This window comes from Lagopus leucura, unplaced genomic scaffold (assembly GCF_019238085.1).
Source record: "Lagopus leucura isolate 7727_CA_CO unplaced genomic scaffold, USGS_WTPT01 Super-Scaffold_100012, whole genome shotgun sequence".
In the NCBI taxonomy this organism is placed as follows: domain Eukaryota; kingdom Metazoa; phylum Chordata; class Aves; order Galliformes; family Phasianidae; genus Lagopus; species Lagopus leucura.
In genome coordinates this window covers 4,982,058-5,007,506 of record NW_024962267.1, presented here as the reverse complement: position 1 = coordinate 5,007,506, position 25,449 = coordinate 4,982,058, and the positions used below count along the sequence as shown (strand labels likewise).

General features: G+C 36.2%; 1 protein-coding gene across 1 annotated transcript in view; it reads left to right on the top strand.

Annotated features, from left to right (window-relative positions):
* Window positions 1-25,449, top strand: part of OLA1 (Obg like ATPase 1) — an 85,573-nt gene that overhangs the window by 29,328 nt on the left and 30,796 nt on the right. The window contains exons 5-7 of the mRNA XM_042874980.1: window positions 6,577-6,752; window positions 19,394-19,474; window positions 19,733-19,830. Of these exons, the coding sequence (XP_042730914.1) occupies window positions 6,577-6,752; window positions 19,394-19,474; window positions 19,733-19,830 (355 nt within the window). The remainder of the gene's footprint in view (window positions 1-6,576; window positions 6,753-19,393; window positions 19,475-19,732; window positions 19,831-25,449) is intronic.

The following is a 25,449-nucleotide window of genomic DNA, read 5'->3' as shown; positions in this document are numbered from 1 at the left end:
GAGTGCTGCCTTTCCTAGAGTCTTATAACAATGAATCCATGCAAATTACTGCATGATGTGATCTTGAACAAAGTGTCTTGCAACGTGCTTGTCCCAAACATTACTTGGTGGACAGTGCAGTGATAGTATTTCAAATATGTGATCAAGGGCTATAAGAGTGAGCCCTCCGCAAATAGAGACACGAAGGGCTCAAAGATTATTCCTTCAGCTTTCAAATAATGTTCTTTACCCAGTGCGACCAAGTTGATAGCAAATCTCAGCAGGTAGAAGGATTTGCCTGTGGAGTGTTGACTACATCCCAGTGGTGCTAGGATGAAAGAGCAATGGCAAGTAAACACATTTTACATCAGAAATAAATCACTAATATTTGTCACAGGTTTCTGAGGATATGGCCTCTGGAGCAGGTTTTTATAGATAAGCTCAGTGGAACTACTTTCTTGGTAACAACTTTTCTCTGTTAAAGTTGCTTCCATTAAGAACCAAATTCTGGTTTCTTCTGCAAACTTACACATCCTTAAGTGAATTGCTTTGCTTCAGGTTTTCCTCTGGAGGTTGTAATTCTGGTCCCTGACTCAGTGAAGTACCTACTTACAAGTACTTTTATGCAAATATAAATTCTTTGTGTGCTCAAGAAGTTGATACTGCAGTCATTTTTAATCCTGTATTGCTGCTACATGCTCTCATTGTGTGTGTGCCTGTGCAGAAATAGGCTTGCCTTTTTTTGATACTCCCAATAGGTCTGATATTGAAAGGACTGCTATTCAACTGTGATTTCAGACTTTGGGGAGGGGGTCTAACTTTGCACCCCCCTGACTGGCGCAGTATTAGGGCTCAGCAGGGGAAATGTAGCCGCTTGTCTTTTGTTATGGGTAAGTAATGAATTGGAGTCCTAATACCGTACCAGCCGGGAGAGCCTAAAGCAGCTGCTTTTACTGTCCCGTGTCTGTACAGACATATGGTGTGTATAAACTATAACCTTGTGTTCAAAGTAATTAATGCTACGGCTAATATTCTGAACTGTTTTTCTGTTACTGGAAATCAGCTGAACTTGAGAATAAAAACAAGTGTTTTTAATAGAAATTAAAACCTATTCTTGTGTTTCTGCGGTGCAGGTAAAACAAAATAATTATTGCTACGGTGTCTGCTTGCATTTTAAATAAATTTATACATATTATTTTTTACAAAAATCTAGTTAACTTTAAAATATGTAAGTTTTCTTGTCATTTAGGGTTCTGTGAAGCTGATCATCAAGAGGGTTGCAAATCATTGGCGGTTTCTATTTTCAGAGTTCCACATCCCAGAGTAATTTGCTTTAATTTCACCCAATTTAACCTATACTTCACACCATCACTATTCAGCTTTAATAGCTATGTTCTATGCATAAGAAAGGCAGATAAATGTCCACAATTAGACTGTGAGTGATTACAAGTAGTTAGGGCTTTATGATGACAAAACTTAAAGGGCTGTGGCACAAAACAAAGCCACAGAAGATATCTGAAATTCTTTCTTCACAAGTCAAGGTTTACTACAGCATTTTATTTAAGTTTTTTTTGTAGTTGATTTTGCTTATGTTGAAGATGTAGGCAGGTGCATCTTCAACTCAAAATTGCTCTGCTTAAGGAATATTAGGTTTGTGTTACAGGTGATTAATTTTACTTGAAATTAGCTTGCGAGGGAAAACATGCTGAGCGTACTTTATTTGTTGGTTCTTTATTAATGCATGTTGCATTTAAGAATCCGTGAAGTATTTTGACTCAGTGTTCTTTTGCCCTTCTAATTGTATGCATAGTAAAATGTAACGCCAAGGAAGTTTAATAATGTTAAATGTACCTCTGTTAGAAATGGTGGTATCTTCTTTACCATTAAAGTCTTCATAATAATGAGGATAATGTCAGACAAACTAAAATACAGATATTACTTACAACTTCGTGTTTTTGACATCTGTGGTCTTGTTTTGTTTGATAGTTCAAAAAAATATTCTGCTTCTAAGCCCCCACTCAAGGTATTCAGTTTTGTTTCATTTTGTTCACTCCTCAGTTCCTACCCCAGTGAAATGCTGGATAGGTATTACTGCTCATTTATTTCAGGGCTTATAACAGGGTATAATATTATATTGTGATGTATGTACCGTGATGAACAAGTCTTTTTGATAATAGTCATTGAATGTATGCTTGCAAGGAAGTGCAAGTATCAATTATTCTCTCGATCTGTTTTTTGGTGGTGTTATTAAACATTCTTTTATAGCTTACTGACAAAAAAAGGCTGGTCGTTATCCTAAATACTGATGGGAGTTTCAGCTTGTGATGCAGTTCAGATTCTGATCAAGTTATGAATATCCCTCTTAATTATAACATAGCATAAACCAATGCAGTTACCTGCCTTTCACAGATGAATAAAAGACAACAAAATGCTGTTATGTGGAACTTAATATTTGCCAAATATTTTGTTCAATTTTGTTTTAAGGATAAGAGTAATTAAAGAAATGAAGCAACTGACATATCAAGTATAAATTAATCTTGTAGATATTAATTAATTTCCATAATTGCAATTAGAACTGGAATAAAACGTGTCTTGTAGTATTCTTTTGATTTGTACTTTAGCATTTTAGTAGCAGGTTGGAGCAAATAGGAACAATAAAGTTCAGGCTATAGGCAGCTTTGTTTTTGCATCAAACTAGTTTGATATGCTATATCATAAAACTTTCAGTCCAATCAGCAACTACATTTAAATACTGCAAATTGTGGCAGCAAAACAATAATTCTGCTGATTAGCCCCTTTCCATTTCTTGTAAGTGAGCTGTTTATGCTGTTGAGTACCTTTTGAAAAAAGAAAAAGCCAAAACAGCCTTGATTAGTCAAGGAGTAATTGGATGACTTGATTTTAGCAAGAGAATGAATTGGTTGATGATAGCCTGTAACTAAGTGTAGTGGTTCTGTTCAGATGAATACATAACATACAGTCATCAGATCTTGACAGGTATAACATAAGCAATGCAAAAATCTTGGGAGGCTGAGAGGTAAATTTTGTGAAAGAATTTTGAAGCTGATTCTTGAAAGAAATGGAAAGAAACGTGCATGCCATTAGATGATACTGTTGAAAATGCGACTGCTATTACTTCTGAGCCGTATACATATTTATCTGTTATTACTTTTGCATGTGAAGAAGAGATGAGGCAGCCTGTGGCCTTGCTGCTGCCAGGACCTGGCAGTTAGGCAGATCCTATGCCTCATCGCTACAAAACCAGTCTGGCTTCCACATCTCCAGGCAGACATCCTATTTTCCCATCCTTAGTTGTCCTGTGTCACTTGGAAGCAGAGCACAGAACCAGCTGTCGCTGCGTTACTTCTTTTACATGTCTTTACAACTATTTTTTCCCTCCTAGTATTACATTTAAACACCTGTAAATAGGTGTCATCACTAACTGGGTACTCCAAAGAGATCTGCCCTTGCAAAGCTCCTTAGCTGTTGGAAAAGGATCTGTACTGCTTGATGGCACCGTGGGCCCAGCCAGCCCAAACAAAACAACCAGGGATAAGTCCCTGCAACTGAGCAATCCTTTATGCTTGGGCCTGCTGGCAGCTGAAGAGGGTGCTGGGTAGCTGGCAGTGGGGGTTTCCAAGCTCCCACTTTTAGTAACTTTGTAGTTAAGCTTAGTATAGTCCTTTATAAAATCCTCGCCTTGTTTGGGTAGTGGTTTCTGCATGCCACTAAAATATTATGGGAATTTACCACACAAGACTTGCTTACAGCAAACTTCATGTTTTCAACTCTATGGGTCTTGTTCTTTTACACCAAAGGAAGTGGAAGGGGTCTTCCTTTCAAGCTCAAATGCAGATTCATTGTTTTTTTTCTGGGGATATTTTGAAAAAAGGTTCCTTGCTAGGATAACTGAAGAAAGAAGTGAATATCTTCAACTTAATTTGAAAAGCTGATAAAGCTTTAATAAAAATATACCTCTGGTGGGGCACACTAGACACCAGAGAACTCATAATCCATTCCACAAATTACTGATTATAGTTTCCCATGTACCTTCCTATATGGCTGTGTATTTAGCTTTGATCAATGTCCTGTTCTTACTCACATAGTTCAGACTTTCTAGAATTGCTTCCTCCCATCTTGTCCACTCTGCCCTTCTCATTATAAATGCATTTGGAGAAGAAGATCACTGTCAATTTGGGATGGTTTATTTTCTTCCTCTCAAAGGTTTCAATTAGGGCTTTTAATTTTTTGAGATGTTTCTTTTGAAACTTATTTTTTGCTACCTCTGAGGTAAACCAATTCTTTTTCTTTGTGGAAGACAATAGTGGTATTTCCCAGAGAGCATAAAACCATTTGAAGCAGACTTACATTCCTAGCTGCTGTTATTCGCTTTGGGAGCCAGCTTCCTTAAAACCCAAACAGTCCATTCACTTTTTATTTTTATGTTTTAAATATGGCATCTTGAGGCACAGAGCTTTTTTCCTGACTTTTACAGTGTTGCTTTTTGTTTTTTTTTTTTTTTTTAAGACCACTAAATGCAGCAGAAAGATGTGAACAACTTGAGAATGTGTTATTTAGATGGCAGTGTACACTTTTTTCTTAATACAAGGATGAAATATGAACTTTTTCCTTTTTTAGCCAGCTGAATACTCTTTATCTGCTGAGAAAGCCGGGCTGGTCGAAGAGTTTTTGATTGGTGTGGTTACATCTTTTTTTTTAATTTTTATTTTTATTCAGTAATTTCCTTGTGAATCTAAACAGATCTGTAGAATGATATTTTCTTGTTTGTGTGCACCCAGACATCCCATGTCCCATTGCAGACTGCTGTGCACAGACAGGGTTTATGGAAGATGACTATTATGTGCCTTGTTCTTTGCTTTGTACTGGTATGAGTTAGTGTGGCAGGTTTTCTTTTGACAGAGCAGCCTGTTCTCCCATTGCAGCCAGCCTCGGGATTGCATCTGCTGCAGAGGTGCTTTTCTTTGTATCAGGGGACTCTGGGATCATTCTTGGAGAGTGACAGCTGATGGGCAAGGAGGGAGCTTCCCCTCACTGCTGTTTTAAAGGCTTTTTGTGTATTTGTCTGAAAATGATTTGATGTTTAACTGCCAGCAACATTTCAAGCCTGTGAATAGTCTGTTTTGATGGTGAAATCTTTATTGCTAAAAACCACTATTTTCAGTAAGTTAGGAAGGAAACTGAAGTTTAAGATACAATGTGACAATGAAGAATCTTAGCTGCCTGTCAGTTAAGGAGTTGTTTGTAGTTTAGCTTTTTTCTTATGGGTAGTACAAAAATTGCCTTTATTTCCTTGCAAAAAAGCAGTTCATTTTCATTTTGGTAATATTTATATAAAGTTCTCATAATGACTTATTTCTGAGATATGTATTTAACGTTACAGGTTAAGTGCACAAATACTCTGAAAATGGTTCTAGGAATAAGTAATAAACTGTTCATATTTTTGTTTTTAAAATATTTATAGATTTTTTAAATGCTTTTTATTTGATAATTTAAACCCTAGTTGAATTATGTTGCCATGTTGTCTTCAGAAGGGCATGAAGTCAGCACACATGCTTCAGTAATATCTGGTTGTTTTACCCTTATGTTTCCAGTTGGCAATTTGAAATTATGGCTTCAACTGCACTTTAAATATGTGATAATAGCATGTGTTTCTAATAAGGGCCAGCACCATTTTGTTCAGATAGTGTGAATGGTTGTCACTCATATATGACAAATGCACCTTCATCTGCTTCTTTGATGGCCCCCTAAAAACCATACCCTCAAATCAGGCCGATGAAATTAGCTGCTGTGTAAATTGTGTGTCTGAGTGGTTCATTATCTAATCACCGTCACAACCACAGTGATAAAGTAGATTGAAACAGGGAAGAGGTCTGCCAGATGATTTCAGGCCTTTTTTTTTTCCTAAACCCCGTTTCCCTTGGAAACACTAAGAGTCATTCAGAACTTCAGAATTCTTTGTCTAGAACTTCTTTTTTTCTTAATGCATAAAATTGGTCAGCCAGTGAGGGTTGCCATGATGATTTGTAAGGTTTTCTTTCCACGAGTCATTTACTGTATATGCTGAAATGTTCTACAATTTTGAATTTGGCTGCTGTGTTTGCTACTGGTAGGTAAGATACCATTAGATACAGTGATACCAATTTTCAGAAAAGTGCTTTAATCTGTTCTTTTTAGAAGAAACTCTTAAAGATGGCTTAATCATAGACTCACAGAATGGCTTAGGTTGGAAGGGACCTTAAAGATCATGTAGTTCCAACTCCCCTGCTGTGGGCAGAGTTGCCAGCCACCAGATGAGGCTGCCCAGAGCCCCATCCAGCCTGGCCATAAATGCTCTCCTGAAACGTGTAATGCTGTGCTTTGTATCTATGTGTATAAATCTCTGCGTTTGGGAGTTTATACATAAATTTACAATCTGAAACTGTATGGTATAAAATATTGCCTATAATGCTTGTGTACAGTCAGTAAGGCAGACTGCTGACTTGACTTTTTCATTGCAAACTCTTGTGATTCTTGATAGTCTGTTTTAAATTCTGTCTTGTTGGCTTAGTACATAATTTAAATTTTCTCTTGTTTTAGGAGCATTTGAAGATGATGATATCACTCATGTGGAAGGAAGTGTAGATCCTGTTCGAGATATTGAAATAATACATGAGGAACTTAGACTTAAAGATGAAGAACTGATCACTCAGAGTATAGACAAGCTAGAAAAAGTAGCTGTGAGAGGAGGAGACAAGAAGTTGAAACCTGAATATGTGAGTATAAAAGTAGATAATTTATTGCTGTCTGCATTGAATTCAAATTTTTGTACTGTTGGATTTTGCTAATGATTTCCCACATGCATAATACAAAACTCTACTGCCATTTTTATGTGTCTTTTAGTGTAAATAAGTATTGAATTTTTTTTGAAAGCTGAAGATTTCATTTATAAAAGTCACTAAAATAGAATAGAACGGCTAAGGTTAGAAGGGAACTTCAACCAAGCCCCCTGCCAAGATGGGGTGACGTGGGGAAGGGTGAAGGTTTGTCATTTAAAAAATTTAACTGTAATTTTCTTGCTGACAGCTTGTTATATTAGAGTTGCCAGCACTTCATCAAACTAAGATCAGGGGTTTAGTCATGATTCAAAGTCCAGCAGTCACTTCCAAATTACTCTTGCTATTAAGTTGCACTCTGATACCAGTATTCCTTGTGTCTCTACCAAATGAATGTACCTTCTTAATCTGATTGCACTATTGTGTTTTTTGTGCATGTTAACTTCAACTAGCAGTCTTCATTTCATTTTTGAATGTAGTTGTGGAAAGCTGTTTAAATGAGCTCAATTATCACAGGGTAACAGTGGTGTTTTTTTGTAGGTTAGAAATATATAATAATTATCAGCTTTAAGTATATTTTTTCAAATGATTATTTTACTGCCACTTGACTTTTTAGTCAACTAGAGTTTGCAGGTAGTCTAGTTATTAATTTTTCCTTATTTCATGAAATTTCTAGAGATATTTCTGGTGGTATGTAAAGAGTATTCTCTAATTATTACAACAGCATATCAATGTGAGAACAGGCTATTTATGCTTGGTAATTATCAAGTGAAAAATACTGGTTTATTCTATATCTTTTTAGATAGCAATTAATAAGAAAAAAAATTGTCACATCAGTTTATCATTATTAATCAAATTATTATTTTAGTTTATTAATATTAAAGTGCACTTAAAATTTTTTTTTTTTTTTTTTTTGCCCTAGCTAGTGTTGAGCATTGAACAGAATCTGAAATCGAATATCCTCCATGATGCAGTGATAAAAAGCACTTCCTTGGTAGTTTCTGTTGGTGAAGAACTAGTCTTTCTTTGTCTGGCTTTAGAGGTATTCTGTTCCTTGATTGGTGTAGGTGAGAAAAAGCAGCTAACGTTGGACCATTTGAAGTCTTTTGTAAAAGCCCAGAGAGAATCAGTTGTGCTTCCCTTCAGGTCACCTGACACATCAACGTGTTTTGAGAACATGTGGGCAGTGATTTTTGTCCTTCAGATATAGTTGCATCTGCTTAGAGGAACACTGAAACTTAGGCCTACAGTTTCAAATAGCATCTTGCATGTTTAAATTCATGTTAGAGACAAGCAAAAAACTTGTCCATAGAGAATTCCAAGTTCAGACAGAGGCTGTATTTCACTTCAGAATGAGAAAATGAAAATAAGGTAGGTATAATGCTGTTCTGTCCAAGTCGGTGAGCTCTTCTCGCTTACTTCCTTGTACAGTCACCTCTGGAAAAAACCTGTTTCTCACAATGGAAACGTTTTTGTCCAGATTTTTAGTGTGCTTGTCTGAAGTGTCTTTCTGTGCCAAGAAAGAATTCAACAGGTGTTTGTTTTGTTTTTTTTTTGATGTCAGGAAGATGTAATCAAAGTGCATTTAAATTTCTCAATGTCATCATGTAACCCTAATGGATAGGTACAGTTATCGCTGCATAACAGACCTATTCTTACTCATTTTATAGCTACAGGAAGTTGGCATGTGCTTAAAAACAGAAAACATCAGATTATTCTAAAATGAAGGAAGACAGTAAATTAAAATCCCAAATCTGGAAACACAATTTATATCAATTAGAACTTTAACATCTCCATTATTAGTTGATCTCTACTCAGCTTTTGTTTCTTACCTTTTTCTATGCCTCTCCCTTCAATCTCCTAACCATTATTTAATTTGTGATTCAACTGTCAGAATGACTTTCTCATCTTGTGTTTGTAATTTAGACTTCCTGTCATTCCTTGCGGGATTTTAGCCTTTCTTTGTGATCACAAGAAAACGCAAGGTTTTGAAGTTGCATTGCTCTGCCAGTTCTAACCTCAGTAACAGCTGTTACACTTGGCCAGTTTCAGCTGAGTTTGTCAACAACAATAGAGGTTTCAAAGGTATTAAATTCTTTTGTTTCATGGAAATGGGTGGCTGAACAGAAGGGAAAGGCGCAAATAAAATTCTTCTGTGGAGACAAAGGCTGCAAGTAGGAACTCTGCTCTCTAGAGTCACCAGAGAATCTTCCCAGGGAAGTGCTGTGGAGCATCAGGTCTTTTGAGTCCTGCTGATCTTGGATCTCCTTCTTCGTCTTCCTTTGTGGCTTGTATGCTTGAATTGTGAGGTGGGCAGTAGACCTTAGTAAAAAGGACATTTTTAGGGTAAAGGTCTGTGAAAGATCTGTCAGGTTGATTTTCTTTTCCCGGTAAATCAATCCTCAGGCCTCATTATGCATTTCTTACCAATAGACTTGTGTGTAAGATGATAACAGCGAGTCTCTGACTTTTCCATCTACTGGATGAGTTCACTTAGATTTTCAGTTACTGGGTTGTAATTAGCTCCTCTACAGCTTTTCTTGTCTTTTTTTCCTTTACTGTTTTGCATTGCAGAGAAGGCCTGTGCTTACGCTTACATACTGGCCTGCAGAATTAACTGCAGTTAATGACTTCCTTATCGTTTCCTCTTACTGCATATGTGATTGGTGGGGGAAAAAAAATGATAAGTAAAACAATTAAAGATTACACTTCCCTGGAGCAAATAACCCAATGTAAGATTTTTGCAGGTATCTGAAAGGAGGTTGCAGCAAGGAAGGTGTCTGTCTCTTTTCTCAGGTGACAGTGGATAGAACATAAGGAAATGGTCTGAAGTTGTGCCAGGGGAGATTTGGATTGGATATTTGGAAGAATTTATTTGTGGAAAAGGCCGCCAATGGCAGTAGTGGAGTCCCTATCCCTGGTGATGAGTATAAGAGATGTGTGACATGGCACTAAGGGATGTGATTTAGTTGTAGAACTTGGTAGCTGAGGTTTATGATTGGACTTGATGATCTTGAAGGTCTTTTCCAACTTAGATAATTCTGTGATTCTGTGTATTTTGTGCTTCCTCTTTCTAGGGTAGAAAAGACATTGAGACAGTAGTGTAGAGTGGATTAAGGGCTTTTTTTCTAACAGTTTGCCAACATAAATTAGGAGAGAATGGAAACCTTCTCAACGTTTGCCTTTTTTACATGATACAACATTAAAATACTAGATATTGCTAATATTCTCCTTCTGCAACAGAGGTTCACAACAAACAGCTGTTCTCTGTTTTCTGAGTGCTCATAGTGGTTTCCCTTTCAGGAAAACTGGGGAATTAAAAGAGGAAAAACTTGATATTTCCAGGTAGCATTGTTTTGTGTTTTTTTTTTTTTTCCTATGATTTTCTCATCCTTTTTGGAGGAATTTAAAGATACTTGAGAATTTCTTAATTTTTAACTGAGGAGAGTTTTGAAAGTTCTGTGTTTTGTTCAAGTAAAAATACTGAAAGCTTTCTTAACCATATAACTTTCAGACCTTCTAATTGCTTTCTTTCCCCAGTTAAATAGAAACATCTAGCACTTGAATTGCATTTTTCATTTCTTTCCACTTTTTTTAGAACACTTTGAAATCTATTGAGGAAAAATGCTATATAATGTTAGGGAAGGAAGAAGATGAGGTAAGAAAAGAAATAGTATTAAGCTTAGTTAAGCTTGTTTTTCCTTTAGTTGTTTGCTCTGAATATAACAATAAGCTTAATATGAAAGCTATGGAAAAGTTACTGATTTCAGAGAGACTATAATCTCTGGGTGACCTGTGTAAACTTATTGTTGCTATCAAAGGGGATTTCAGTATGTGCTTCATGAAACCTAATTGAAAGTAGAAGTCATTCTTCTTATGTCATAAATATGAATTGTTTGCTTTGTCAGTAAGCCTCCATAGCTGTAACTCCATAGTTCGAAATCTGTGAAAGCTTTCCCCCATCCTGGGTGGGGAAAAAACAGAAAAGAGCAAATTGTCTGTCTGTATCAGCGAGGAATTCTGAAATCTGATGTTTTCATTGGATTGCCTGCCTTCTCACACCTTTGCTCAGACTTGTTAATTATCATTTTTTCTTCACGTAAGCCCACGTTGTGTATAGTTGGTAAGTTCACCTTTGTGCGATGACCTGGCTTTGCTACTGAATACAGTGTTAACTGTTAGCACTGTCTCTCGCAGAATTGATTTCTCAATCCCCTGTCAGCAGAAATAAAGTAGCCAACTGCTGTTAAGGAGCCATCAATGAAATAATTTTCAAGTTCCACTTAAAAATCAATAACACAATATGGTCCAAGATCAGCAATATGTACTGTTGACACAGGCGTGGAATAGCTTCCTTTGCACTCACATTTTTGCGTTTTGCAAGCATTCTCAGTCTACTTAGAAATGATTGCCTGTTTTTACTAAGAATACTGTTCTTTCAGACTCAACATATGTTTATGTAATATTTTGACTATGACCTTCTCACAAGGTGTTGTAGAACAAAAATATTTCTGATATTTTTGTGTACTACTGTAGCATGAGTATAACTTCAGAAAGCCAATGAGTAGCTTTGATTTTTATCTTTTTGGTGCTGGTATCTGCAGAGATATGAGAAAGAAGTTGAATTAAACTTCACTGTTGTTAGCTTATTCATCTGTCATTTTTGGGTAGCAGGAGATTTCAAAGGAAAATTGAGGTATCTTTTATATTTATAGATCTTGTTTTAAATATATATTTATATATGTGTATATATACATGATTTATGGGATTTTCAGTCCTGGAGATGGAGATCTTCAAGTTAATACAATATAATACAGTTAAGTGAACATTATTACAGGATTCTCTTCCATTACCCTTCCTGCATGATTCAATTCTAGTCCTTAGAGATTGACCCACTGCAATTGATAGCTATTCATTCATCCCTTTGTTAGTGCTCCAAATCTTGAATTCCAGCACAGAATAATTTGTGGTGGTAATGGTATTGTGATTTATATATCTGACCACAAGAATATTATTTATAGTTCAGTTCACACAGACTGTTGACTTCAGTGATACGAAGACAAAATCTTCAGGTCAGTATCAGTGCCTGCAGTGTTTGAGCTTCCAATTTTCAGTTGAAAGGCAGCTTTTACAATAGGTCAGTATCAGTGTCCGCTGCATTTGAACTTCCAGTTTTCAGCTCAAAGGATGCTTTTGTAAGTTCTGCAAGATGTCTGAATTCTGTCGCTAAAGTGTGTCAACTTGAAAATTAGGTTAGTTTTTGAAACTGAATACAATTTTTAAGAGCAAAAGTAATTGCAGTTATGAAAATAAAGATGCCTTTTCATGTCTTTGTATCAGTACCATTTAATGCAGAAGAACTGCATCAAGCTTTGCTTTGTTATTGCAGTAGATGATGAATTAATTGGTACGATGACCATAACCACAGTGCATAAATAGCCATAAGCACATATGTATCTATGTAATCTATGGCCCTTCCTTCCCTCCTCCCTTCCATTTACTGTCTTGGTCTTGTCCTTATAATGCAGGAGCTGTTCGAAAAGTGGTTTTGTTCATTTAAAATTACTAATAGCATCTGGGAGATGAATCACAAACAGCAGAGGGATGGTAGATTCTGTTGCTTCTCATTACCAATGTGCTACGTGAAAACAGGGTGTAAGTCTTCCCTTCCTGCAATATTCTGATGAATGGGATTGTGCTCAGCAGAATTTGCTGACCTCGTACTGCAAGTGCTCACCAGAGTTCTCACGGATGGATGAACTTTGATTTCATCTAACTGATGATGTCAGTTGGGAATTTTCACCTTTCTTTCATTCCGAGTTGAAGATAAATGCTGTGGTGAATTGGATTTCTTTTTGTCAGTTGCTTTCGTCTCCTTTTGTGACGAAAGTTTGAGAGGTCAATGTGTTCCACTGGAATAAGAAGGAAAGAAAAATTGTACATTGTTGACATACTTTTTGCCAATGACTTGTTACAATTAGTAACTTAAATGTTAAATCATAGGGAATCAAGAAAATATTTATATTCTTAATGCATGTAATTATGCCTAAAATCTTCAGTGGACCATTTGCTGTGCTTAATGCGGTATTTAGAGGAAATTAAAGTTCATTCTGAAGAACATTATGAATGTAACAGGAATATATTCGTGGCAGATGTTTGTGAATTAATTGGTAGTAAAGCCTGAGGTAGAAATATATAATGTGTAAATACATGTTTGGATTTCTTTGGGAATTATCAGTAGACAAAGGCAATTTAGTGCTTACTTTCTGTCATGGCTGATCTTTCCTGTGTAGATTTGAACAGTGAATTAGAATAATTACTTTTGCAAAGAATGTATCTCTGGGTATGTCTAGATCAAGCCACAGTTACAATTTTTAAGTGGACAGTATATGTGACAAAACATCTCTGTATCTGAATAATTGTACTCTGAAAAATATCCCTTTCTCAGTTGGCTTTATTTACTTCTAGGACAAATAACCTCACATGGAATTCCTTGGAAATGAGGCTATGTAGACAAGTGCAGTAAGAAGACCTTGGTCAATCTGCGTCTAAGATGTGTCATTTTGATTTTCAGTTCAAGTTCCCTTTCTGAATTTCTGAACTGAGAGAAATAATCACTTGAAGATAGATTACTTTTTGTATTCATGTCTGCTTAATTTTCTTCTAGAAATCTAGGACTGAATATATCTTTTGGGTGTTTTGTTTTTTTTTTTTTTTTTTTTTTTTTAGTGTGTTATGCATTTAAACCAGTAAAGATAGCCAACACAGGAGAATTTGAGGTTTATTAACATGAGTTATGTTGTCTGGAATGCTTTTAAAACATTGTAAGTGGAAGTACTTGCAGTGGTTCATAAACATTGCTGGCATCTAGCTCTGAGTAAACCTTATGCCATGTACAGCTTGTACTGGCTCTGTTAGGATGTACTGAATAGAAGAAAGGATAATACACTTGTCCTAAATCCATTACTTCTCCCATTGTATTTTCATTAAAGTCAGTGAGCAAGGGAATTGTAAGAGATTAGACATTGTTTTGTGCCTCAGAGGAGCTCACTGTTGATGCAGTACCTGACTTGTTCTCTTCCTTGCACTCAGCTGCTACAGCTTATTTAATCTCTTAAAACATTTGAAAAATGTGATCTTTTAAACTTGACGTTTTGTCTTAATTGTCCTTTAAAAGTACTGCAGTTTCCAAACATTGCTTTTATCATAAATTCTTATTTTATCAATTTAGTCTCTCTCTTGTAAATTACCAGAAAGCCTCTAAGGGAAGTACAGAGATGAAGTTATGCCAGGTAGAGCTGAAAGAGATTTTCCCAGGAAAGCCTGAATGGAAGGACTGTGGTTGCCATGTATTTCATTGTGTTAATGAGGAAATGTTAAATGTTGAATGGTGTGGGTGCAGTAACTTGTTTTTTGAGAAGCACAGCTTTGCTATCTAGCAGTACTCTTTATTCTCTGTGGACATGTAATTTGTATATGTGTCTGAAAAGACACCACAGCTATTTTGAAAGCCAGATGAAATCATAGTAATGATCTAGTTTGATCCCCTGCATGTCTTTACTGTTGATAAATAAAACATGTTTTAAAATATCCTTTTATTCTGTATTTGTCAAGCTTCAACTTTTCAGCCATTTTTTGAGTGATCTGTGTTAGTGATTTTTTGAGACTTCTATTAATTATTTATATATATATATAAAATGCTGTAAGAATAGAAGAGTAAGATTTAAGCACAACTGGGTCTTTACATGTAAGCACTTGTTCAAAACCTTTTATGCCTTTTCTCCTATCTTTTGTTGTTCAGTGTTTCAGCAGAGAAGTCTAGAAGTATTCATGTTTGACACTAGTACTTATATACTCAAAGATTGTATTAGTCTTTTTAGTTAATTTAGTACATTTCATTTGCTTGTAACTGTCAAGTCTCAGTCACTCTAGCAAGGAGCAGGTATTCTACTTGGTAAATACCATGTCCATAGTTCCTCATCCTCCATCCAGTACTCTGATGACTTGAATTTATTGTACTGAAAAACATTGTTTGCTTTCACTAAATCTCTCTGACAGTTCTGCTCACTATATGTATGATTCATGCTCCTCATAGTCACTTGCTCTCATCATTTGTCAATAAAATGGTCTTTTTTAGGGTGTTGACAAAAGATAACTAGCAATATGCAAACAGTTTATTTGGAGCGTCACCAGAAACTCAAGGAGTTGTTGATCGACAATTATGTTCTAGGCCTACTGGTTTAGGTGGTGTTGATTCCATTTAGTGTATGCAGTGTTTGTTTTTTAATTAAACACTTTCATACGACCCAGCCAGATTCTTGAGTCTGAATTGTTCACTTTACACAGTTACCTTCATTGCTGGCTTGCTGTGACTTATGTATGAAACGTGAGGTACTAGCTAAGAGCTACAGGTAATGGCTTTAGGTAGTTCTTCCAGTGCGTGAGAGGAACAGAACAGTGAAGTTGATAGAATGTGGACAATTACATCTCCTTCGCCAAGTTACTACTTTGGTATAGTGTTGCCTAAATTGAAATATTTTAATAAAACACGTTTGCTTTTCAAGTGTTGTCATGTGGCTGATCAGTTACTATATTTTGGAGTTCTTGAAGCAAGCAAATAAGGTGCAAAGAAGCACTCCGCATTTCCTAGAAATATCTCCCTCCAGGGAAGGGAAGAGCGTCGTATTCACAGTCATTCTCCATAGTAGCAGAGACTTTTGCACTGCCTGCAGAATCATGGAGAGTTCACTTGCACTTCGAAGTGTGAAGTGATAATCCTCACAACTGCTTACTTCTTTATTAAATTTGCGGAAGTTAATTACATGCCCTGCTAATTTCCAACAAAAGCCTCACAATTCTTTGGTGCCAAGTAGGCAAGTGAGTTTTCCAAGCTTCAGTTTAGTCCCTCATGCTGCAAGAAGAATTTGGCATACACACACGTTATTACTATCATCCATCCAAGGAGTTTATTAATGTATGCACATTTTTCTATGCAGTAGTGTCTTGCGAGCACATCTTGATAAATCTCCTAGATGCAATTTGAATGTCCCAACTTTATAAAATACTATAAATAAATACGTATTGTGAAATTCCTGCTTAACATTTCTGTGTTGACTGCTCGTCATCTTTGGAAAACTAGACAGGACATGAACTCAGTATTGCATATAGCTAAGTATACCAAGTATTCATGTGCACTAAGTGTATTGCCAAGGATATAGTCAGAAATGAATTGATGTTTAAAACTGTGGTATTTGATATTCATGATGTTTGCTGTATTTCATATGCGTTTGCAATCATAAGTTGGATTTTGGAATCTTTTTTGATGATGTTTTAAATGATGCTTGCTATAATGCTCCTAGCTGAAAAGCAAGGGAGTGCTCTTGTCACCAACAAAGAGAAGTGGATTGTCCTGCTGGTGGCAGGCTGACCTCGAAGTGTACAACTGGGGAGGCCAGCCCTAATGAAACCAAGCGGATCATTGCTCCACGTTCTGTTATTAAACATCTTGGAGTTAACTAGAGTAATGACTAAATGTGTTTAAATGACTGTTACAGTGATAGTGAAGATAAAAAGGTCAGTTCATGTTCTTTCACCAGGCCTAAATAGAAGCAATTAATAAAACTAAAAACAGTGCTAAAGGAATTATAGCTTCAAAATGTGCTTTTGGCATGTTTGTTTGGGGTATTGGGGCAGCCAAGTGAACAAGAAATATATGGGAGTACTTGCCTTTCTTCATATTGTCAACAAGCATGTAGCAGATTTGTTGCTAAGGGATTGTATTAAATCTCATTTGAATATGACACCACCACCGGTGCAGGAGAATTTGAGTTCTTCTGTCACTCGTGTCGTTTTAGCTGTGGACTCTGCCTTACATTCTGCCTGTTGCAGCTGCCCACGTATTGCATCAGAAAAAATTCCTCTTGGAATAATTCCTATTTTTTTCTTTCCATCTTCTTGCTTAAAACATAGGTTTTCTGTTTTCTTTAAGCTTCTATCCTTTCTTTAAATAGAGCTTTCCGATGCTTTACCTGTTTCTCTGTAAAACTGAAACAGATCTGCACTCAGACAGCTGCCGGCTCTGCATGTCACCTTGGGCTGGTCAGCCTTCCCTGTTCAAGTTACTCATGGAATTCCTCTTGAACAACAGCTGTAAACTGCATAAAGTTGGGTACCTATGGCTTAACTCTGAGAAGTTAGGTTTGTGTCAAAGTTGGCTTAGATATGCAGCTGTCGGAAGAAGAACGTGGACAGGAAGCTCTGATTTACATCTATGTGCTTAAATATGCTTTAGGAAGAGCAAATGTTTGCTGTATTCATTTCTGAAATTTTCTGGAAGTTCCACAGTACGTAGCACCCCTTACAGCATAACTAAAAAGCAAACATTTTACTGCTCCTTAAGCTTAAAAGATTTTCTTTAACAGCTATTGCTGTAATGTTTTCTTCTGTAATCTTTTATCACCTGTAGTTTATGTGCAATAATGTGTTGCTGTTTGGGGGGGAATTATAATGCGAAAAACCATATGGAAGGTACCTATAGCATTATGTTAAAACCTGAAATGTCGTGCAGTCAGGATTCCTTCACTGCTGACCAGGAATCTTTGAGATTGTGCTGATATTTTTTTTTTGTTGTTGTTTATGTATTTGAAAAAAAAGTGAAGATAAACATTCTAAGTGAAAAGTACCTATCCTTAGAATTGCTTCCCTTGCCTCGTTTATAAGGATTAATTAAAAAATAAAAAGCAGATAGGGTTAAAGATAAGATGGCACCACTGTTTTCTTCTTTATGTGTAATCTTGTTGCATGTCTCTACATAAGCTGTTCTGGCCACTCATCACAGTAACCAGCTGGGCCATTTCACCTGCTGGAGCCATTAAAGAGGACTCTCTCCCCCTAGATTAATCCCCTCCGACATTAGTTTTTTGCTCTGACAACTGGAGCAGGCATTCAGAATTTGCAGGTGGCCAGTGTGACGCACATAATTGCCTACAATTTTAGGCAATGAATAAAAATGGTCTACATTACTTGTCAAAGGTTGTATATGCAGTGCCAAGTGAGATCTATGGGAAGCCTTTTAGGGTTTAAAGAACAGTTAATAGCAAAGCTGCACAGTGCTTTTTTAATCATAATGCATTTGTAATATAGCACTTTGATCTTCTCCTTGTAGGAAATGGTGTTATATTAGCCACTTTTAAACGTTTATGAGTGAAATTCAGTTATAGGAGAGTAAAAGTGATTATTCTTCGTCAGAACATGTTAGATTTCATTAAAAGTTTTAGCGTGCCCCTTCCTTGTTAAAATCTGTGGGGAGTCCTGTTCCTGGAGGGTTTCAAATCAGGATCTGAAGATTTCGAAGAGCTTTGTCTTTGTTTTTCACTGCAGCAACTGCTCGACTAGAAATGGCTGTAGTAAATACTGATGTTATTTGTGGTTGTTTATAATGTGCCTCAGCCGCCTAGCACTAAGTGTAAAAAATGTTGTGCGCTCAATGGTTCACGGAATGGTTCTTTGTGTTTTAAATACCCTAATTCTCAGTTGTGTCAATTATAACAACAAAAAAAAAGCATTATTTAAAGCATGATCATAAATTATCTCTCAGAAAAATCGACGACTCAGAAATGTACTACTCCTAGAAGAGCCAAGGGTGACCTTTCAGACCCGAGAGCCTTTTATTAACACCTGCCTGTAAGGAGAGCCGTGCCACACGCAGCTTTCAGATTCAGCACCACAAAACTGATGAGGAAAGGCTTGAAGGGTTCAGTTTGTGTCACTTGCTGTTTGCCGTTTCCATTTCACAGATGATTAATCTTTCTGTGAAGAAAGGCCAGAGAAACAAAGCACATTGGGCTCTTCCTGCAGTTACTCCTTCTGAATGCACACTAGCTTGCTAACTAAAAGGCCTTTAGATTTCCTGCAGAGAGAGATGTTCTGAAAGTGAATGCAGCTGGTTGGAGGTCACCAGAGCAAGGCTCTTGCCATTGTGTAATGGAGGCTTTGGCAGGTTTCATTTTGGGGGGGAGGGAGAAGGTGTTGGCGAAAAATTAATGCGGAATAAAAAGGGCTCTGGCCATTTGAATTAATTTTTTGAAGGGTGGATCATCAATAATAGGCTCAATTTCTTTGGTGAGCAATTTAAAAAATAGATTCGCAGTGTTTTTTTCCCACCCATTCCCTTTTCTTAATGGCATGTTTATATTGTGCGTGGTCTCTCCCGCTGGATGCTGAAATGTCGCGTCTTACTGAGTTTGAAAAGCAATCTAAAATGTACTGATTTTTACATACGTTTTATGAGTTCTGCTAATTTTCCTGGTGGCAGGAGATGATACTTGGATCTCATGTATTTAACTTTCTGTTGATGGGATTTGTATTGCTTTAGTAATTGCTATTTGTCTTTAATGTCTCTTGAAACAGGAAGTTTTATTTTTTTGAGATGGTAAAAAATGTGTTTAAGGTATATTGTCTAATTTTAAATTAGCACGTTCATGCTGAATTTTAGTTTGTATGTGCCTTGCTTATGGAACAGAATTGTTTGATGTCCAGATGAGTTTTGACTTTGATTTTTTGTTTTGTTTTGTTTTTCATAGGATGTAATGTGCAAAATCAAAACCTGGGTAATAGATGAAAAGAAAGCTGTCCGCTTCTATCATGATTGGAATGACAAAGAGGTAGGCTATAAGCATTATCCCATGAACTATCTTCTAATTTTGCAACCTGTTACTGTCTTTTTTCAGTTTTTTTTTTGTAGAATTCATATCCACAGTATACTGAACGTTACATTTGTTGCCAATTCTGTTTTTCAGTGTGATCTACTCGCTAGATTTTGTGTTGCCTTCTCAGAAATGCCATGAGGAAAATAGTCCTTAATTTAACTCAAGTTGATAAAACTTGTTATTAAATTTCTCCTCTTACATTTTTACTTCTAGATTGATGTTTTGAACAAACATTTGTTTTTCACATCAAAACCCATGATCTATTTGGTTAACCTCTCTGAAAAAGACTACATTAGGAAGAAAAACAAATGGTAAGTATGTTCAGTTAAATGTCTAAATTTGTGTTTCTGTGTCCCATTTTGTTCAACGGTGAACAATTCCTTGCTCTTTATAGTCGAAATATATTTACTCAAATAGGAATAAAAACTGATACTACACTTCTGTTGTTTGTTATGCTCTCACTGTCATGCTGCTTGAGTACAGTGCATGTGGTAAAACTATGAATGAAAGTATAGAATAGAAAAAGTATATTTTCCTTCTTAATATTTTTATGTGAATCCATTAGCTGCGAAGAAAATATTTTATTTAGAACTACTAATTCAAATAAGCATGTGTTGTTATCATATATTATTCTGATTATCTGAGCACCATCTCTTTCATTCCAAGAGAATGAATTGAATGCCAGAGGACTAATGCTATGTCAGTTGCACAGAAAGCTTTCAAATGGGCAAAATTGAACATTTTAACAGTCCACTTCTGTTTGCTGTTGTCTGGTTTCATTGCTACTGCTCACACTTCACTTAAAGTTTATAGGCCTGTCTTGATGATCTTTAATGTCATGGACAGCACAGGAATTTTTTCACATATTTCTGACATCAATGTGACTTCAATTGATTTATCAACCATCGTGTATTTATCAGGCATTCAGTGAGCTGGATGAAGATTCGAGGCTAGCATGGTAGATAGATATGGTGGAAATCCACTGTTGAGAAGTACATTTAGCACGTCATAGGAAGCTCTAGATGGGATAAACGTTTAGTTTGTGGAGGAAAGAACAGATTAAATAGTATACTCTGAAAAAAAATCAGTTGCAGCATGTTTTGTTCAAAAAACAAGCAAGCCTTTTTTTAGTTCTCAGATCTTTAAACGCTTGTGAAATACTTCGAAGATGCACGAACGCATGTTTGTGAGCAGATATATTTGTGTAGCTCATCCAAACAAATCAGAAGTATCCAAAGCGGAATATCTGAATTCTCCTAAAGTACACCCTCTGTTTCTCCCTGTACTTCATTAAGTACTTAGATGCACATGGTTTCAATTTTCCATTAAAAATTCTCATTTCCATATGATATCAAAGAGTGAGAAGGCTTTAAACTGAAAAATAAACATTCATAGACTGGAAGCCAAAACAATAATTAATGTCAGATGGTTAACTCCAATAAATCATTAGAATAAATTCTGTGAAATTACTGCAACTAAAACTGTCCTTTTGATACTCCAAGACATTTTGTGTTAGTATTTAAGAACAAAATTTAATCTTTTCAATGGCATCCAATCTCAGCCCCCAAAAAACAGACTTTTGGATTGAACTTGATAACCAGTGTAATAATTAAAGTTTTTCATGTTTGGTTGGATTTTATAATTATTAAATTGGTTTATTCGTTCTTTGAATATTTTGTAGGTAGGAATATTTGAACGTTAAAACTGTTTCTATCCAAGAAAGTCTTTAAAGTCATGGTAGTAGTACTCATTCTGTTATTGTCAGGTGATATTTTTTTCTGAATGCAAATGTTGAGGTTTCCTGAGGTTTGCTGTAGCAGTACAGATGTGGAAGTTTATGTGAAAATGGATGCATCGGTTTCCTTGTCCGAAAGGGATCCTCACACCTGTATTTGGATGATTACAGGTAGAGCTCACTGGCTCTAATTGTACAGTAAATACCATTTCCCAGACTCTAATGGTAGACAGACTACTTAGGAGACGCCAGTCTGTGATTTAGCTGTCGCCAGTCACCCCATGTTTTTTGTGAGACTAGTTGTGATGATGACATAGTTAAACCCAATTGAAAGCATATCTTTGTATAAATTACGATTTCTAATTTGTACAAAAAAAAAAAAATATCAGACTGTTGAATTGAGGAGTCATACAATGAAATGGTTTAACTGTTTCTATTACAATTAATAATTTAGTTTAAAAAAATATGTCCAGGTCTCATGGATGTTAGTGTAATTGTAGCTGAAAGATCAAAGCCTGGGTAGCTGAGTGATGTTCCAGAAGAGAATTTACCACATAGCCATTTTCAGTACAGTTTCTGCCTCCTGCTGTTCCTATTTTCCCTCAAGCTAGCCATTGACTACCCCCTGTGCATCCCTGCTCGTAAAAAATGATTGAGGAAGTATTTGTCATGTATTTATGAGTGGGAAACATTGTGTGATAGGGAAAGGCATCTACAAGAACCAGAAAGATTGCCATTTTCCTTCATTCAGCCACTCTGCTACAGCTTTAAATCCTCTTGTTTATGCAGCAAAGCTTTTATATTTAAGAGCAGAATAATTTTTTTCTATGAAGGATGCTAACGGTAGGCTTTTGCCATTTGTGTGGTGTAAGCAGATGTAAATGATTACGATATATTTTGCTGTTAGATGCCACTTAATTTGTGATTTTTGTTATTATTTTGAGGGCAGAGGTACATATTGAAATGTAAGCCACATTTAGACCAGTCATTCAACTTGAAGAAGTTTATTTCTGAGCTTAATTTGTAATATTGCTGTAACAAAGGTAAGGGTAACGCAGGAAATGCTCAGCAGTGAAATGTTTTCGTGAGACTTTTACAACTATTAAAGTATTTAAAACAGCAAAGAGAGGCTTTTCAATTGTGGGTATGAAAGGAGAACTAAAACTGTCTTTGTTTTACTGGGTCACTCTTTCAGAATTAATGAGCATTTTAATTGTTAGTTAAAACATACTTACATTTAAGTGCTAACATGTTATTTTTCAATCCTAGAAGAGAAGAAAACATAGTGAAAGATAGGACTATTGTGTGTCTGAGTAGGTGTATTGACCTTTCGAAAGATGTAAAAACTGGAATGGCTCCAAGCAGCTACTTGCTGGTTTTAACAATGTTGAATTAGTCATTCCGTTGATTTATGATTAAGACCTGGCCCCTGAAGAGAAGCTGACATGGCAGCTGCGTTAGCCGCACTTGTGTTATGATCAGATGACAGTAATCGTGATGTTGTATAGAGGAATCCACTGAAACCATTCTTACTACATATTGCACATAGTGCTGTGATCTTAGTGAATACTTAAGCCCATTTTTTAATAATTTGGAATGATTTTTATATGGGTATACTACCATCTTAACGTGAAATATTTGAATTCAATCATGAAAGCGTTCTAAAAAAGCCCATTCATTTACAGTTGGAGCTGCTTTCTGAGTTACAAAATGTCACATACATCCAGGACACGAGACTTAGCAGTCTTCACCTAGATAAAAGTTTACATTTTAGTCGTGCTTAAAGAGGTCATACTGTAGAATCCAATTATGAAATATGTTGACCTAATTAATAAGCATATGTAGAGGGTAATGCTTAGCACACTGTTCACTGCAGTATTTTGGAATGATTCTTCGCAGCAGGTGCCAGGAACAATGTTGTTTGTCAGGGTTGCATACACTGATTTTTTTTTGACTCAACACCTCTGATATAAACAAGTGATTTTTTTCAGACTATTGCAGCTTAGAGCTGATTATGGTGTTAAAGATTTTGTAGTATCAATTATGAAATTGGGAATCTGTACAGTATCCCAATTAAGTTTTTTTGAACAGTGTGTCTTTGAATGGGTACTGATAGAATAGGATAACTCTCTTCATATATCTGACTCCTGATGTTTGAAAAGGTGTGTTTGTCTAATAAGTAGCCTTTTTCCTGTTAATTCTTGTAGGATTTTTTTATGGTCTTAGTCTGGAAAAGCCATAATTAGGTCAGTTGGCACACTTATCTCTTCTGGTATCATGTTTCTGACAGGCCCCTAGCAGATGTCCAGGGAAGACTATAGGAAAACTAAACAGTATATGAGTGTATGTGCCCAACTTCTTGCAGTGTTAGTGTAGAACTGATTAAGCCAGGTATACACTTGTGGTAGATAATTTGACTGTTTTTTATTCTATGAATATAGCCATTGACCTTTTGAACCTAAGTGTACTTTCGGCTTCCCAATATCCTGGAGCAAGGACTTCCACAGTTTAACTATGTGCGATATGGAGAAGTACTTCCTTATGCTTATTTTGGGTCTGCCACATCATAATTTCATTTGATGCTCCTTAGATCTTGTAGTATGAGAATGAATAATCCTTTTCTATTCATCTTTTCCATATTGCTTCAGATGTTCTAAATATAACAAAAAAAAGAGTCTGACATTAAGAAAGAAACATCAAGGGTAAAGTACAGGGAAGACCCAATGGGCATGCATATGGATTTATCTGCTTCACTCTTTCACTTTTAGACTACCTAGAAAAGAAGGTTTTCCAATAGGTGTGTTTTCACCATCTTAGCAGAACGGCCGGGCAACTTCATGCACTGATAGAATGCAGAGGGCTTGGAGCAAGAGGACTGTGAGAGAAGAAATGCTATTCAGAAGGTTTTTCATGTCTTCACATCCACTGTTTGTTGTCCATAAATATTCAGCGAGCATCAATGAATGTCAGTGGGTGTCATTTTTTTCCACACAGAGGAATTCAGTGACAAACCTTTGTTTCATCTGCACTTCCATGTCAGACACCATTTTGTCAGACTGCCCCTTTGCTGCCATCTGTCACACAGCTACAGTGTGTAGTTGTGTATTGTTGGGAATATTCAGCTTCTACTGCCGTATCGCCAACATCCACCTCTGATATTGTAGACTAACGTAATAAAATGGAAGGCATTACTTTTGGAGCAGCCTTTGTACATGAACTTTGCAAATTTTGCTAGAAACTAACAAAAAACTATTTGAACCAAATATCTAAAAATAGTTCCTTTCTAGAAGGGGAAATATTGTAAGTAATGAACATCTTCAGTGCAGAGGGAAATAGAGATGCATCAGTTTGTGGTGGATAAGGTTTTAAACCAGCTCCACCCTTCAGAGCAGTATTTGCAAACATCAGTGCACTGATGGTGTAGCAAGTTACCTGAGTCAGTGTAGAATGCTGTTTTCAGTACCTTCAGCGTCTGAATTAGGTTTGTTTTCTGATACTAAGTGAATATTTAAATGTGCTATAGGTCACAAAGTCATGATGTTTAAGTAGATAATGTGTATTCTTAACATTTTTGAAGATGCAGGATTCCTTAAATCACAGACTGAACGGTAATGTCTTTGTGGTATTGAGTGATTGCTTGGGTACAGCTGCTAAATCGTTTAAGGTTCTCTTCTATGCTGAAAATACTATTTTTTTTAATATCTAGCACTTCTTGTTCCTCCCTGAGAACTGAAATGTTTTAAAAATTATTAATATTTGGCTTCTTATTTGTGCATAAATGGAATTCTGCATGTACCAGTGCTAAAGTCAGAAGACATCCGTTAACGAGATCAGGATTGAGGCTTTCTGTTGCACCTTTAGTGCTCGAGTGAGACAGAAGACTTTACATGTTTGAAGTTGTTTTGGTTTTGTTTGTTTATTTATTTTAACGGGGATTGTGTATGTTTTCCATAGAGCACTTACCTCCGTTAGTAGGGAATGGTGTGTGCTGTTAGCTTAATGAACAGTTACTCCTTATTATGGCTCATACAGATTAATGAATACAAATTAATTTCTCACACATCAACCTAATTGCAGTCTCTTTTCTTTCCGGCATCTTTGCCTGACATTCCCAGTTGACTTCTTGCTTCTCTGTCTTACCAATTGCAGACACTTTTCCTTCAGTTGTTCTACGTGTCCCAGTTTTTTTCCCCAT